Here is a 16,415-nt window from a genome sequence, read left to right as displayed (position 1 = left end):
GGCAGTGGGGAAATGTGTCATTATAACAAGGCTCTCTGGGCTGTGGCAATATATGTTGTCAGTTGCTGGCGTGTTGGTTTCTAGAACATCTGTTTGGGTTCTAAGGATTGAGCTTAATCAGTGAGGAGAGTTGGCTAGGGCCCAGTGGGGGTAAGGATGCCCTAGAGGGCTCAGCTGGGTTTGTTGGATGCTAGACTTTGGGATGATGACTAATTCTAGACCCCACCTGCTGATAAAAATGGAGGTCTCAGGATAGTCTCTGTTTTCTGTGTTTTTGGGTTGGAAACTGGGCAAGGTTCAATCTGCTCCTTTATATAAATTGAATGTCTCATGAGCTTGGCTGGATCAGGCATATACTGACATTCAGGAATCTTTTTTTCTAGCCAACCTAACCCTTTCCAAGGCTAATGTTGAAAAACTAGACATGCACTAATTTCTATGTCTAATATGAAAAGTAAATTAACCATGATGGAAGGGGCACAAGCATTTATTGAGCAACTATTTCTGTGCTAGACGCTTGCACATATGGGAGGGTCTGGCTAGTTCCTGAGAGGTTATAAATTAGTATTAAAAATGATGCAGAAATAATAGACAATTAGGTGAATACAATAAGGAGGGTTCTCAGTAATATACTCTGGTATTAAAATATATAATTACGTATCAGTAAATGACTGTTTAGAGACAACACTAGGGGACAAATTTGGGTTGTCCAGTTAGATATAAAAACCCCTAAAGAATCAAGAGAAAACATGGGAAATTTAATCTCTCTTATTTTCCCTCAATTTTTTGGGGGAGGCGGGGGAATTCTCCAAGAAAGCATCATGATTTATTTTTGTCCGTTAGGAACAAAGGTAAAATCAAAATACAAAATACACCTCTTTTCATAGGGTTATCATTTGATATTACGTGTTTTAGGAATAGTGTGAAAAATACAAGAACATCTGTAGAAACACAAATGGAAGTGATGGAAAGGATAGAAAGATTTGCAGGGAAAATGATCTCTGTCTCCACTGAGAGTCAAATAGGAAAAAAAATAATAAATTGTGAGAAGAGCATTTGAGAACAAATTTATAACCAACAGAAGGGCCTGAAAGCCACCAAAAAGAAACAATGAGAAACAGTGGGATTTTCTTCATTGGAGAGTTTTAAGAAAAAGTGTTATTGCCTTCCAATTATGTTTTCATGTCTGTTCTCCCCAAAGGCATGTGTACTTGAAACCCCGCCTGGCCCCGTAAGAAGAAGATTCTGTGGTCCTGATGAGATTGTGTACATTAGAACCACTTCTCCTGGAAGGGAGATGCTAAAGGGTACTTGAATAAAATATTAAAAATTATGAAGGACATAACAAAGGCCAATCAGTCCTTTCTTTTCCCCAGACCCCATAATATGAGAACAAGGGTTATTTGATGAAATTAAAGAGTAGCAAATGAAGTGCTAATAAAATGAGATAGTCACTTACATAATTCATTGCCATGGGTGGTCACAGAGGCAAATTTTGTGGCTAGATTAAATATGGGGCTGGATAATTTTATGACCGCTAATGATATTTTTAGCAGTTGAGGCTGATATTGTGAGAGAAGTAATCCTATTACATTCTCCAGTAGATGGTTTGCAAGGATCTCTGGCAAGTGGTGCCTGAGAAGTGTGAAAGCAGGTCTTGCGGGTTGTAACCTTTGGTGGGAATTGTACTAAGAATTGATTTTTAAGGTGAATGTTCCCAAGCATCTCATTTGTGCTTCAGTCCCAGCTTCTCCTGTGGAGATCCAAAAGTCCTCTCTAATCAGAAACAATTAAGAAAGGCATTGCCCAGGCCTGGCGCGGTGGCTCAAGCCTGTAATCCCAGCACTCTGGGAGGCCGAGGTGGGCGGATTGTTTGAGCTCGGGAGTTCGAGATCAGCCTGAGCAAGAGCAAGACCCCGTCTCTACTAAAAATAGAAAGAAATTAATCGGACAACTAAAAATATATAGAAAAAAATTAGCCGGACGTGGTGGCTCATGCCTGTAGTCCCAGCTACTCGGGAGGCTGAGACAGAAGGATTGCTTGAGCCCAGGAGTTTGAGGTTGCTGTGTGCTAGGCTGATGCCATGGCACCCTAGCCTGGGCAAAAGAGTGAGACTCTGTCTCAAAAAAAAAAAAAAGAAAGGCATTGCCCAGAATGAGATCATTTCTGGTCTTTGGGAACCACTCAACTTATTTACTGAATGCCACCCATGTGTCAAGTATTTTGCATGGAGTTTTTTAAATCTTTTGGGGCTATAAACATTTAGACACATCAGTGTCATTCTTACAAAAGGGGAGTGCACTAAAGGTAGACTGCAATGTTGCATGGAAGCACAAAGAAGCAAAGGAATGTCTCAACCTTGCGAGGTTCTGGGAAGGCTCACAGAGAAGATGATGGTTGAACTGAGTCGTAAAGGGTAAGCGGGAGTTCGCTCTACAGGCCAGGTAAGGAAGGGCATTCTAGGCAAAGGAACAAACAGAGTGCACGGGTCCAGAGACAGAACGTGACGTGATGGGTCAGGGAATGGCCAGTAGTTTAAGAAGGTTGTCCCATGTCAGAGGGACAGGGAGAGGATGGGAATGAGGAGGATGAGAGCACCAGATGGTGAAGGGTTTTGGTTTGCCTGAGATGTCTCCCCAGAGTGCTAGTGCTTCCAGTGGTGGCAGTGGTGGTGGGTGGGGAGCAGAGAAGAGGGAGATGTCATATGACTGGCAAAGCATGTATGACCCCTCCGGGCCTTGCCCCACTGAGTGAAAGGCTTTCCTCTTTTGACCACTGTCAGCAGTTACTTGGTGACACAACTGTGCTTCACTCATTTTTCTTATCTGCCTGAAATAATCTTTACCATGAACCTAATCACCATTATTAGTCATTAATTTAACAAAAAAAGAGCCTCCCCTATATTTGGATAGAGGGAGGTTCTTATAGGTCTTAGATAAATGGAGATAAGTCTAGTGCATCTGTCTGATTTTGTTCCCTTGGGCTCTGCTAGAACAAAATCAGCCCTTGGGTGGGAAAGAAGAGGCAGATTTTATCTGCCTGACCCCACACTCCCACTTTCTCTGTGAAGTTGGCTCAGCAAACAAGCATGAAAACATACAATGTCTTTGAGGAGCAGGAGCAGATGGATGGAAATGTTAAAAATCTGTTTTGTTAAGTGATTTCAGCTAAGAAAATAATTTAATTAGAGAGGGAAAGCAACCAAACTTTATTCCTTCTTCGTTGATACTTAAATAAGAATGTCATTATTAACCACTCAGACTCCAACTTAGAATTTCTACACCATTAATACTGATACTTTTAAGAAGAATCAAATGGAAATGGGAAGAGAAAGAATGTCTTCTGTAAACACTGGTTTTCTTGGTGGTCTTATCTTTGTGGTGGATGCGAATACTTTATTATTATTTGTATTGTTACATGACACAATATGTGGTCAGCAGTTTCTCCTATTACATTATAAAGAGTTGTGGAATTGGAACATGTTTCCTAATAGATAGCCTTTTCCACATTAATCTTTTAAGGCTCTTTTAAGATGTTCTTCAAAAACATGGAGTTGCTGGAGAGATATAGAAATGAGGTTAGTTACAGAAGGTAAATGTGTACATGCCCAATTTACTGTGAGGCCACCTATGTTATAGGAAATCAGTGCATAAAGTTGAAATACATGTGCCCCAGACACTGTGTTTGATGTTAGACACCCAAACATGAATAAGATCGTGTCTCACAATATAGTAAGTACAAGAAACAATTTCACCACAACTCTTTGATGAATTAAATACAAGTTCTATAATAGAGGTATATCCAAATGTTAGCTCTGTCTGGGGATCTGACAATTTTCACAAAAGTTAACATTTAGACTGGATCTTAAAGTAGAAATTACAGTTAACCAAAAGAGTAGAGAGGGTACATCAAGGTAGGAGAGAGCATTTCAGAACAAAAGCCACAGAAATGTCTTCTGAAAGTTTGAACAGCTTGTTTTTCCTTTCCTTTTTTCTAACTTCTGTTATACCACTGTTGTTATTTCTAAAACATTTTGGAAAATTCTCCTTTGAAGAAAGAATGAGCTGTATCCTCTTAGTATCTAGTAGATATTAATCTTGTCAGCCAGGGGTTAGGGATCAAGGATTCCTTTAAGTCCTGACATTAATTCACTTAAGTGTTTATTAATCATTTGCTCTCCTGGGTTAGACACTCACAAATAAGTCTTTGCTGTCAGAAGCGAGGTGCGTGGCATGGATAACACACATTTCCCCCCATTTTCAGACATGTCTATGTAATGAATCAATACAGGTTCTTCTAGTTCCAAATGTACTTGATTTTACTTGAAGCATGCCTTTTGATGACTGGGCTTCCTTCAACAAGGTTATTTATTTGCAGTTGTGTGAAAAAGAAACATAAGCTTTAGAAGAGCCTTGATGTCAAATGATAAATGTCTCCTTTCAAGGACTATGTAAAAATAGATTGACTATATTTAATAAAACTTTTAATTTTCCAAAAGTGTTGTTCTTTCCCCTTTAGACCTTAGCTGGATCTCCAAAATACAAGTGAATCATCCAGCGGTTCTGAGGCGTGCGGAACAAATCCAGGCTCGCAGACCTGTGAAAAAGGAGTGGCAAGTAAGGGTTCTTCTTGAGCATTCTGTCCCTGTATTTTACAATGCATGGTCTCTTCCCTCAAGGCCACGGTATTGAATTTCGCTCAAGATGCATCTAAACTTAAAAGATTGCAGCTGTCCATGACTTATTTTAATAATTCATATATGATGATGATGGGTTGGAGAAAGATAACACATTTATCCAAACAAGTTAAAAATCTTATCACTCTTGAGTGGCAAAACCGCAAATGAATTTGAAGCATCTTTATTCATGAGTGAATTAAATGGCATATTTTCTCAACACATTTATTCAGTTTCTTAGACATGCCTTCTTTGGTTGTCTTCTATTTTAATTTTAAAACCCTAACATCTAAACCTGGTGTGTCCACTGTTGAGGCCCTTAGGTATGAGAGTTGACCTTTTTTGACCATCATGTTTACTTTACTATTACTTTTAATAAATCACTTTTCAAAATTCCAGAAATGATGTTTTGTAGAGTGCTTGTGGTCAGCACATTCTTCAGTGTATCCCAACCAAAGACGTGCTATGCAAGACTAAAAGGAATTCAGAGGTCATTTCGTAAGTGAGGCAGAATATTGTGATTAAATCTTTCACATTTTATATTTTGCTCATTCTTGGAAATATTCTGATTGAACAGATAAAAGGAAATTCATCTGAATGAGTGCAAAATATAAATATTGTTTTAAAAATGGAATTGGATTAAATTGAACAAAAAAACACCAATGAACTTGGAGTTTTTTTTTTTTTTTTTTTTTTTAACAATATGTCATCCCAGATCCCAGGGTGGGAGATAAAATATAAGATAGAAACCTTCTTCCTGAGTTCTCTCCCCTCAGGATAGACACGGTGGTCTCTCCTTCTGGATAAGATGGGGAAGTCAGAAGTGCGGAGACTTGACCTAAGAGAGGTTTCAATTTGGGATATCCGTGGGAGAAAAAAAAAATGTTTAAGGCTACTCTTTTGCCTCTTTTACTCTGGATAATGTTCATCTTGTTAGTGACTGTTGATCTATGCTTTTATTATGTATCAAAATATGCCTTAGGACACTGTGGACATAGATATCAGCACCCACATTTATCTAATGATTGTCTACTCACTCACTAGGTTAGAGATTAATTTTTTTAAAAATTTACCCTGTGTTTACTTTTCTTCAAACCAGGCTGCTTGGCTGCTGAAAGCTGTTACCTTTATAGATCTTACCACGCTTTCAGGCGATGATACATCTTCCAACATTCAAAGGCTCTGTTATAAAGCCAAATATCCAATCCGGGAAGATCTCTTAAAAGCTTTAAATATGCACGATAAAGGTAATGTTGTGTATAATCTATCTGGTATTTACCTGTTTACAGCACTGATTACTAAATCTAAGAAGACTTAGCTGCTAAAATGATAGCAGTGATAAAATTCGTGATAGAAACCTGTGTTACGTGTACATAGACAAATAATTGAGATTCTTCCCTGAAAAACAGCAGGAAGAGAATCTGAGTCTTGTTTTTAGGTCAGTTCTTTCCATCCATGGATTAGACTTGCTGGTAGAGAGTGCTTTTATATTTCTTTTCAATTCTTTAGTTTTGGAAGTTTTTTTATCTAGTGACTCTAAAATATTGATTCTGATTCCCTAGCCACATGTGAAAAAGCCAGTCTCATTACTTAATAATCACATCTCATACATAAAGTATTTTCTGTGAGTAAATGAAATACGTTTGAAAATAAAATGCAAATCGAAAATATTGTATGTTTGTATATTAGGTTAGATCTTTCCAAGAGAGTCATATTCACTCCCTTCGTATATGTGAAAGAAAGGACTTTGTGAAGTTGCCGTAAGTTTAGAACCTTAGCATATTAGCGATGGAGGAGACCTGTGAGAATTGACCCCCTTATTTTCTGAATAAGGAAACAGACCTGGAAGGCTAAGTAGCATTTCCAAGACGGCATGTCTTGTTACTTGCTGGGCCGGTTTTGGGAGCCAAATCTGCTTTCTGTGGAGGGACATTTCACGGCTCCTGAGTGCCCATCTGCTGTGAGTGCAACCAGAGATGTTGAATTGGCCCAGTACAGGTATTTTATCCCAGATAATTTGTAGATAATTGACAGACTGAAACAACTCTATAGCTTTTGAAAAGTATTTGTTTGCTTTAGATTGGCAATAAAAACCCCACCTTATGGCACTTAAAATAACAACTTTGTGTAAGATCTTATGATACTGCTTTGCTTTTATATTGGCTATTTGATTTTTTTTTATTTTTTTAATTTAAGAGTTTATTCCTTAAAATGAGGGTTTCAGATTCAGATTTTATTATTTCTTGCAAAAGAGGGAGTACTATTAGTTAAATGTCATTTTTCTGTACCACCCTTTAAATTTCACTTACCTTTTTTCATCTGTCCTTTAAACTGTCCTTTCTTCAAACTGCCTTGATTAAACATTGTATAAACCTGGGTTTTGTTATCTACCTGAAATGAAATGTTTTCATTGAGTCATGACCACCAAGTTTACTGTTTAGGCATTTTTAAAAATGGTATTATGTTAATCTCAAAGAACAATTTTGTATCAAAATTGTTTTTATGACTGTAATGATGAGAAAATAATCCATGTTGTCAAGAACTAGAAGGGAATATGGAAAGTAAAAACCTTTTAATTTGTTGCAGCATCATGGGGGAATTATTTTTTCTCTCATTTGATTTCTGCCAATGTTGTAGTATAAATAATAATTCAAAGCATATTGTGTGAGTTGAACTTCATATACAGTGGGCCGTTACGATTTCTTTCTCATAGGCATTACTACAGCTGCTGTTTGTGTTTATCCTGCCCGGGTTTGTGATGCTGTAAAAGCACTCAAGGCTGTGGGCTGCAATATCCCTGTGGCATCAGGTAAAATTTTTTGTGGCTTTTGTTATTTTTTTTTTTTTTTAACATGTTTCCAGTTCTTTAATTCAGACACCAGAGAGTATTATATATAATTGTATACTATGATTTAAAGTAGTTTTATGTATTAGTTGTATTTATTCATGATTTTAGTATTTATTAATTTCTTAGTAAGTAGAAGACATTATGTTAATTCCCAAGAATATAGAACTATGTTTCTATCCTTAAGGAAACTCAGTTGTTTAGGAGGAATAGTCAAATAAAAAAAATCATATGTGCGATAGATAGTATTGTATTAATATATATACACACATGCACATACCTACGTATATGTATTCTGTTAGATATATGTGAGAAATATAATAATAAAGACATGTAGAAGGCACAGTTGTAACTGAGCAGGGAATGATACAGTCTACAGAGGTTGGTGACACTCAGTAAGGGAAAGCATCACAGTGGAGATAATAGTTCACTGGGTCTTAGAAGATGAGGAGGAGTTCACAGCGTTGATAAGGTAGCGGGTGGCATTTTAGAGAGAGGCACTGGCACGTGTGCAGGTGCAGAAGCATGTTCAGGGAACTGAACGAGATTTGCAGTTGTTGGCTCCAAAGCCTGGGCAAAGAGGGAGCTACAGGAATGGAAGCTGGAGCGTGAGCTCAGGGCCGGATTGCAAAGGGGATCCATGCCATGCTGGGGCGTTGGAGCTTTATGGGGAAGACACTGAAAGGTTGTAAGCAGAGGCCTGGCACGATCAGCTTTATGGTGAAGTAAGTTAACACTTCAGTTTAGTAAATATGTGTCTGTGTGTGTATATGTATTTATGGCTGGTTAGATAGATATTAAATTAGATTCTAGTTTTTTGTTTTGTTTATTTTTTTGTTTTTTGAGACAGGGTCTCACTCTGTTGCCCTGGGCTAGAGAGCAGTGGCATCATCATAGGTCAGTGCAACCTCAAACTCCTGGGCTCAAGTGATCCTCCTGCCTCAGCCTCCTGAATAGGGGGGACTGCAGGTGTGCACCATCATGCCCAGCTAATTTTTCTATTTTTTGTAGATACAGGGTATCACTCTTGTTCAGGCTGGTCTTGAACTCCTGACTTCAAGCGATCCTCCTGCCTTGGCCTTCCAGAGTGCTAGGATTACAGGCATGAGCCACGTGCCTGGCCTAGATTCTAGTTTTAAGAGGTGTTAGAGGAGTATCTTGGTGCTTTAAAAAATTAGTCTGTAAAGATCAATAATTTATTTTATTAGAAACACATTAAAACATCTTATGCGGTATTTATATACAATCTATTTGTGAGGGTTCCCAAAGTATTTGGAGCTACACCTTTAGGCCTTAATTTTTTATCAGCCTCAGTCAATTCAGTTTTTCCTTAATGCAACAGGGAAATATGCTTTCCTCTAAGGTGGGAGACCCAAGGAATTTAATAACATCAAGGAAACACAGTAGGTTAGCTTTAGAACAGGGATGGGATTAACGATGTACATGTGTTAATGCTTTTCCAGAAGTGTAGTTATATTTTCATTTTCCTCTTCTTTATGCTTGACTGTGCTCTCTCAACTCTGTCCTGCCCCAATTTTGTGGACTAATTAGGTCCCTTTCCCTCTGACATTCTCTTTCCTTTATTCTCATCCGCCTGGCTGGTTGTTTTGAGAGGCAGTGGGGGAAACACATATTACCAGTAGGGCTTCCACGCTAAAGGGGTTCATGAATGAGTAGATCAAGATAGCCATTTGATCAAGAGTAGGATCCAGAACTAGTGTGCTGGATAACGAGTGTTCATAAGACAGGGCTACAACTACTATTTTATGACTATCACTGAGAAGATATTTTCTTAATTGCTGGGTACTTAATGTACCCTCATGAGCATCTCTGCAGCAGCTTAATTTCAGGTCTTCCAGAGAATAGAATATTAGTATCTGTGCTAACACCAACACAGTATGAGAGAGCATTCTATTTCTTCACATTTATATTATGCATAACATACATGATGTTATTAACTGTCATTAATGATTTGGTTTCTAAATGCTGGGGTTTTTTGGTCTGAAATTCTTTGTTGAGCTACTGACCTGATCAACTAAAATTTGTTTTTCTCTCCCTCCCTTCCTTCTTTCTCTCTACTAGTGGCCACTGGCTTTCCAGCTGGACAGACTCATTTAAAAACACGATTAGAAGAGATCAGATTGGCTGTGGAAGATGGAGCTACGGAAATTGACGTAGTAATTAACAGGACCTTGGTGCTGACAGGCCAGTGGGAAGGTATGTATATGCGTTGCCTAAGAGGGACTCACAGTTCTTCCCTAAATCACATAATGAGAATCTGTTAAGAAGCAGCATGTTTTGTAGGTCACTGTTCTAGGTTACAAGTCACTAGATCAGAGGGTGAGTTTAGAAGAAAACACAGCTAGGATTGCTCATCCTTCGTAAGTCTAGGCAGTTGCCTTCCTGCGTGAACTTTTAAGAACCCTTTGGGTGCTTAGGTGGATAGTTATTTCCATGCAGTCGATTTATAAACTTTTTAGAAAATTGTATTTTACCGATATGGTTTTCCTTTAGAAGGAAAAAGTTACTACTGTTCTGTACTGTTTTGTTAATCAATACGGAAATCACTCCAGGTAAGTCTTTTATGCAAAATTTATTTTAATATGTTAGAGGAAACTTCTCTATTTTATGTTAATCTTTGTGGTCTTTGAGGATGTGGGATTATTAATAATTCTGCTAAGTTTGTTTTTACTCCTAGTATCCTTACACATAGCACCCATGAATATTATTTCATGTTCACCTCTCAGATTAATGATTTACTATCATACCAGATTACAATAAGACATTGCCCATTCCAGTAACAAGCTATTGTTTTTATAAGTAGATATTATTATAAAGAATCAAATAGATTGGACCTCGATCTTAAATATATCTTGTTTACTAAAAGATGAGGTCATTGATAGCTAAAATGAGTACAATTCTCTCTTTCAAAAAAAAGTCATCATAACAAGTATTTAATAGTTTAGCCAAAAATTTTTAATGAAGTCATAAGTCAAAGCCAGGATAATGTATTGTCTCTTTATATATATGTATATCAAATAAAAGGCATATCTTATTCTGATTATGGAGGCTATACCTACTCACTATTAAAAATTCCCACTAGTCATAAAGGAAGTAGATATAATGATCTTACCCCCTAGAAATAACCCGTGGCAACACTGCAGTGCATAACTTGCCAGACTTCATGTATACACACATGCTATCCTCACCCTGTTTTAAAGTTTTAATAAGAAATAGGATTATATTTAATGTATTTTTCTTTAACCTGCTTATTGGACTTGCCAGTATCTCCTGAGTATGTTGCTTTCTATCCATCTGTATTTATCTGTAAAGCCCTTATCTATCTCTGTAAAGCTTATTTACATTGTTTATCAATTATGAATTGCTTTTGGTTATGAAGTAGCAAATATTCAGTCAATGGTTTAAATACTCAAGTATTTATTCTCTTATATGAAGTGCAGAGGTAGGTATGTCAGGGGTGTGTGGCAGCCCCACAAAGTTTCTGCAGACCTGGGCTACTTTTATCTTCCACTTCCAAAGCTTGTGGCCTCTGCTGTCACGCACTTCACTGTCTGGGATGGCTTCTGAAGCTCCAGCCTTTATACATCTCCCAGGGCTTGTCCTGTCTGAAAGTCTCATGCAACACCTTTGCTTATTATAGCTCACTGGCCTGAGCTGAGTTATGTGGCCATACTTGGCAGCAAGTGAAGATGGAAAAGGTAGTTTTTAGCCTGGAATATTAGTTACATTCCTGTACATTCCCATTGCTTCCCCTCCCAACCCCCAACACTCATCAAAATTTATGATTCTCACCAAGTTTAAATTCCTGACAGTTCACACATATTTTGTACTTTTAATTTGTGTTCCTTTTCTTATTATTGTTAATGTGTGTTTTGGCCAATTGTGATCTTTCTTAAAAGGCTTATTTTAAATAACTATGCCCATCCTTGTATATTAATTTCATTTATCTGCTTTTAGTCACAGATTTCAGTTAAGATTTAAAGGTAGAATAAGAAGAAAAAGTGAGTAAGCATAATATTTAGAACAAATCTGGAAATAAACTTTATGTGATTTAGTTGGATAAGAACCTGTATGTCCTTTATGACTTTTATAAAGCAATTATTGATATAGAAATATAGTTTATAACTTGTGTCTTTTACTAAGAAGTTGTAGATATAGAAATATAATTTATATTATACTACTAATTGGAAAGTAAAATACAATAGGAGATTGTTTTGATGTAATTGACTGTCCCTTAATGAACTAGGAATGGTTGTTTTTAAGAACTGAAAATTTCCCAATAGCAGGCATTTATGCAAAATATAACACATCATTGTCCGGAACCATACTTTTCTATTAATTTTTTTATAGTGTTAATAACCTCTTGACCAAAAACAAATTGAAAAGGAACAATTTAATATTAGAAATTTAATTCCAAGTAGAAACCTGCAATGACTTAGGCCTTTTTTCACTACAGTATTTTGTCTTCATTTTGACTCTCAATTTGATTACATACTGTATTTTTCAGCGTTATGTTTTAATATTATCTGTTTACCAAAATATGGACCTAAAATTAATTTCTTGGGATTTGCTGATAGAAATGTCTATCAGGCTATTGCATTTTCAAATCCAGAGCTCTCTGCCCTGTGCGCTGCGATTTGTAGGATTCTTGGTAGAAAGAAATCCCATTTTTTAAAGCTGGCCTATCAGAGTGTGTCCCAACCATTTCTCATGGTCACAAGGGTCCCTAGTTTAGGGTATGAACTCAAAGAGGAGGCTGGAGGGGGTCTCATATTCCTATCCTTGGGTTCTCTTTCTTGACCATTTAAAATCTCTATTTGCCTCAAACTTCTAACTCTTCCACCCTCCCCGAGGCTCCTTGACCATTGGCAGATGACCTACCTGCTACTTCTCAAAGAAAATAAAACCATCAGACAGGAATTCCCTCAAGGTCCCTGTATCAGGTCTGGATCCCTTGCTTCTTTTCTCCTTCCTCCCAAATACAGTCCCTCTACTGTATTGTGGCTCTTATCTCCTGCATTTGCAGAAGCCTGATTCCATTTATTGGCCATTTTTTTACCTGTATCTGCAGCTTCTCTCAACTAGCCCACTCCTGTTAAGCATTAAGATGTACTTAAGCTTTTCTTACCCATTTAAAGAAAACCCACTTGCCTCCTCATCCCCAGCCAAGTCTTCACTTCAAGACTCTTTTCCCCTTGACTTAAATTCTTAAAAGAGTCATATTTACTTGTTTGTCTTGGCAACAAATTTGAATCAAGATGCTAACGACCTCTGATTTCATTGTGTCCAGGTGATAGTCCTCAGGTATTTATTTAGCTTTACCAGTCAGCAACATTTGACAACGTGGACTGTTCCTTCCTGCTGCAAATACTTTCTTGTCATCGCTTTGGTGACTACATTCCTGAGGTTTTTCTTTATGTTTCTGATTACTCCTGTGTCTCGTTTGCAAACTCCTCTGCCTCCTCTGTCATCCCTGAAGTGTCCATGGTGCTCAAGTTCTGTCCCACTGTGACTTCTCCTCAACCTCTGCACACTGTCCCTTGGAGACTTCATCTCCTGGCCGATTTCAGTTACTTCCTCATGCCGAAGACGACCAAACCTCCCGAGCACCAGAACCTGGGTCCTCCTGACTCCAGAACTCGTATTCATTTTCCCACTAAACCATGTTGCTTTTGCTCCATTATTTTTGTATAAGTAAACATTCACAGTCAGTGAATCTTGACAAAATCGGAGAAATCTAGCTATTCTAGAAAGAAATGTGTTAAAAGTATTTACATTTCTCTGAATTCAGGTCGGCCAGTCATTGCTGGAGTCACGGTGAGACCCAGAACGTACCCAGACTGTGGAGTCAGAAGGGAGGATGACACCAGGAGTGTGGGGATAGTTGAGAGCAGAGTTGTTTTTTTTTTTTTCTGAGACAGAGTCTCATTCTTTTTGCCCGGGCTAGAGTGAGTGCTGTAGCATCAGCCTAGCTCACAGCAACCTCACACTCCTGGACTCGAGCGATCCTTCTGCCTCAGCCTCCCGAGTAGCTGGGACTACAGCCATGTGCCACCGTGCCCGGCTAATTTTTTCTATATATTTTTAGTTGGCTGATTAATTTCTTTCTAATTTTAGTAGAGATGGGGTCTCGCTCTTGCTCAGGCTGGTTTGGAACTCCTGAGCTCAAACAATCCGTCCGCCTCGGCCTCCCAGAGTGCTAGGATTACAGGCGTGAGCCACCGCGCCCGGCCGAGAGCAGAGTTTTGCATTAGACAGATCTCGGTTGGAATCCTGGCTGTACCATCAGTAGCCCTTTACTTTGAACAGGCGTTTCCTGTTCCTTCTATGTAAAATGGGGATAATAACACCCACTTCACAGGATTGCAAGAGGGATGAAATCACATAATGTTATGTGAAATCATCATCCTGTTGCTTGGCCCAAATGAGGTCCTCCATGCCAGCTGCAATTTTACCTTCTACTTCTCTCTCTTCTTCCCACTCCTCCTCCTCCTCCCCCTCCTCCTCCTCCTCCTGATGATGATGGTCTATTGTCAAGGGCAGTAACCACACAGCACATGTATTAAGTGAATGAAGTGGAACTCTAAAGACTTGGGTTTTATTCTTTGTGATTTTGATAATTTACACTTAGTCCTTGGGCAAATGCTTTACATCTCTCTGCCTCCATTTAAATAAGCTACAAATGAGGGGATAGTACTTAATGGATTTTATAATTCTTCAGAACTGTCATGACCCATGATTTTAAGTTTGGTGTTTTCATTTGCAGTGAATATTATTCCCATGATCAGTACATGTAATACAATATTTCTTTATGGTGATATTGAAGTTGACATCTAAGTTGCATTCCTTAAACCGTTCTTTGAAGAAAACATTCACCAGAAGTGGTTCATCATCTCATAAATCTTATTAGGCAGGATTTAAAAATTAAATGTGTTCCATGCTCTGTAAACATACAGAAGTGTTCTTTTTACTTTTTTTTAATGACCTCTCTCTGTTGATTATATTTACCTAATATATTTACCAGTGACAAGGAAATGCTATCAGATTCCACCTTGTTTAGGAATCTAGTTCCTTGAACTCAGAACCTAGAGCTGGCTCTACTGCTTGTGGGAGACTCATTCTACACTGGAGCACAAGCAAACATGGCTCCAGAAGGGGCTGGGGTTGTCTCTGACATTCTCCACGGTGTGTTCAATGTGGCTGTTGGAAGTACTGTTTGCCTCCTGGATACAGAGCCTCATGTACTTTTCACTTCCTTTGCTTGTTTTCTTGGTTTGTAGAGTACATACCTCATGGCTGTTGAGAGTTTTAGGGTGAGAGAATGAAATATTAGGTCCAAATCCACAATGTTTTCATTCTTTTTTGTATGAAGTGGATCCTAAAAATCTTGAATCTGGCCAATAATCTACTTTTTAAAATTTTCTTATTTTTACACAATAAAGATGGTAGAAAGAACATCTCTGAAAAGAAATTGGTATTTTTCTTTCTTTTGTAGAGCTTGTTAATCATATTATCTTATTAGAAAAGCAATCTCTTAATCTATAGGCACTTTTTGGAGAGGAATCACATAATCTATAATCTGTGGTTTTTCGTTTGGGGGGTTGTTTATAACAGAGAAATTCTGGAGATACTTATGACAGCTGTATGCTTTTATTTTTGTTTTTATGCTATGAGTCTTCAAAACTTCAAATACTATTGACAAAAATGTGTGTATTTTATCTCTTGTAGGTTATTTTATTATCCGGTGGTGTAGCTCATCTCTGTTTTAGTCTTACAAGATTAATTAGTTGCTTTGGTGGTTGAAACTGTGTTCTTGAACATTTTGTGACTTTTCTAGTTTAAAAGGTTGCTGTACAATTTTATATTAAGTGTTTTACTGTACATATAATTATCTTAAGAGTTATTTTCAGGCCATTCTTGTGCAGTGTTGAACATCTTTCCGGTACTCAAAAAATAATTGCTTAGATATGTTCGTTAACAATTATTTTTTAAGTGCCTTTGAATTGCATGAAATATAAAAGGAAATCTACTTTATGACTTTTAGATGGGAAATACAGCCTTTAAACACTTGGATTCTTACTTAAATCATAATTCTATACATGAAAGTTTTACTAACATTGTTTTTTAGGTCTAGAGCAGTGCGTTTCCAGAAAACCTAACAGATTGCCAGCTATTTCAAGATTAAGAATATACTTTCCTTTTAGGTGGAACCTAGAGAGAAACAAAATAATTTTAAATAGAGAAAAGTAAAATGCTAGAGATGCAAGTTCCTGCTGGCACATGGGCAGTGTTGTAGAAGGTGGAGCCAGTTGTCAACTTGTTTTGGATGTTGTTTCAAACAGATGCAACGTGACCCCTTTGCTTCCTCTCTGCACTCTGATGCACACAGGCCTTTCCTGGTGTGGCCAAGTCCTCCAATTCCTGTCAGTTAACACGCCACTGTCACAGCCGTACTTGTTTTTCAGCTGAGAATGGTGAGCGGAGGTCAGGTTATGACCACCACTCCTCATCCGTGTGGTCGGAGTAGAAGAGATGTGAGGGGACAGACAGGAGACAACCCCTCTACTAGTTGTGACACTATATTGATTAAGCATCTACAATGTAATGTATCCTGGGTTTCTAGTACACACAGTTTTACTACTCTTGCAAACCTCATTATAAGTCAAAATATTTATTAATAGGTTTTTAATGTGACATCACTATGTCAGCCACTTTTCTGGTGTACGTATTTTGTTAAATTTTGCATTATTCTGACTAATTTGCATTCGTGGTGTTGGAATTCCATTTTCATTTGTCAGGCATCTTTTATAATAGCCTTCCAAATTATTATTTTTCTGGTATGTGGCAGGAATTGTTCTATCTTTTTTTTTTTT

The 16,415-nt window shown here is 37.8% G+C and overlaps 1 protein-coding gene across 1 annotated transcript in view; it reads left to right on the top strand.

Moving 5' to 3' along the window:
- The window catches only part of DERA (deoxyribose-phosphate aldolase (putative)), a 125,951-nt gene that overhangs the window by 57,653 nt on the left and 51,883 nt on the right, over positions 1-16,415 (top strand). The window contains exons 2-5 of the mRNA XM_012662784.1: positions 4,520-4,617; positions 5,776-5,923; positions 7,390-7,485; positions 9,604-9,738. Of these exons, the coding sequence (XP_012518238.1) occupies positions 4,520-4,617; positions 5,776-5,923; positions 7,390-7,485; positions 9,604-9,738 (477 nt within the window). The remainder of the gene's footprint in view (positions 1-4,519; positions 4,618-5,775; positions 5,924-7,389; positions 7,486-9,603; positions 9,739-16,415) is intronic.

Source organism: Propithecus coquereli, unplaced genomic scaffold (genome assembly GCF_000956105.1).
Source record: "Propithecus coquereli isolate 6110/MARCELLA unplaced genomic scaffold, Pcoq_1.0 Scaffold78, whole genome shotgun sequence".
Taxonomy (NCBI): Eukaryota; Metazoa; Chordata; class Mammalia; order Primates; family Indriidae; genus Propithecus; species Propithecus coquereli.
The sequence above is the reverse complement of the archived record's forward strand: the minus strand, read 5'-3'. Positions and strand labels throughout refer to the sequence as shown.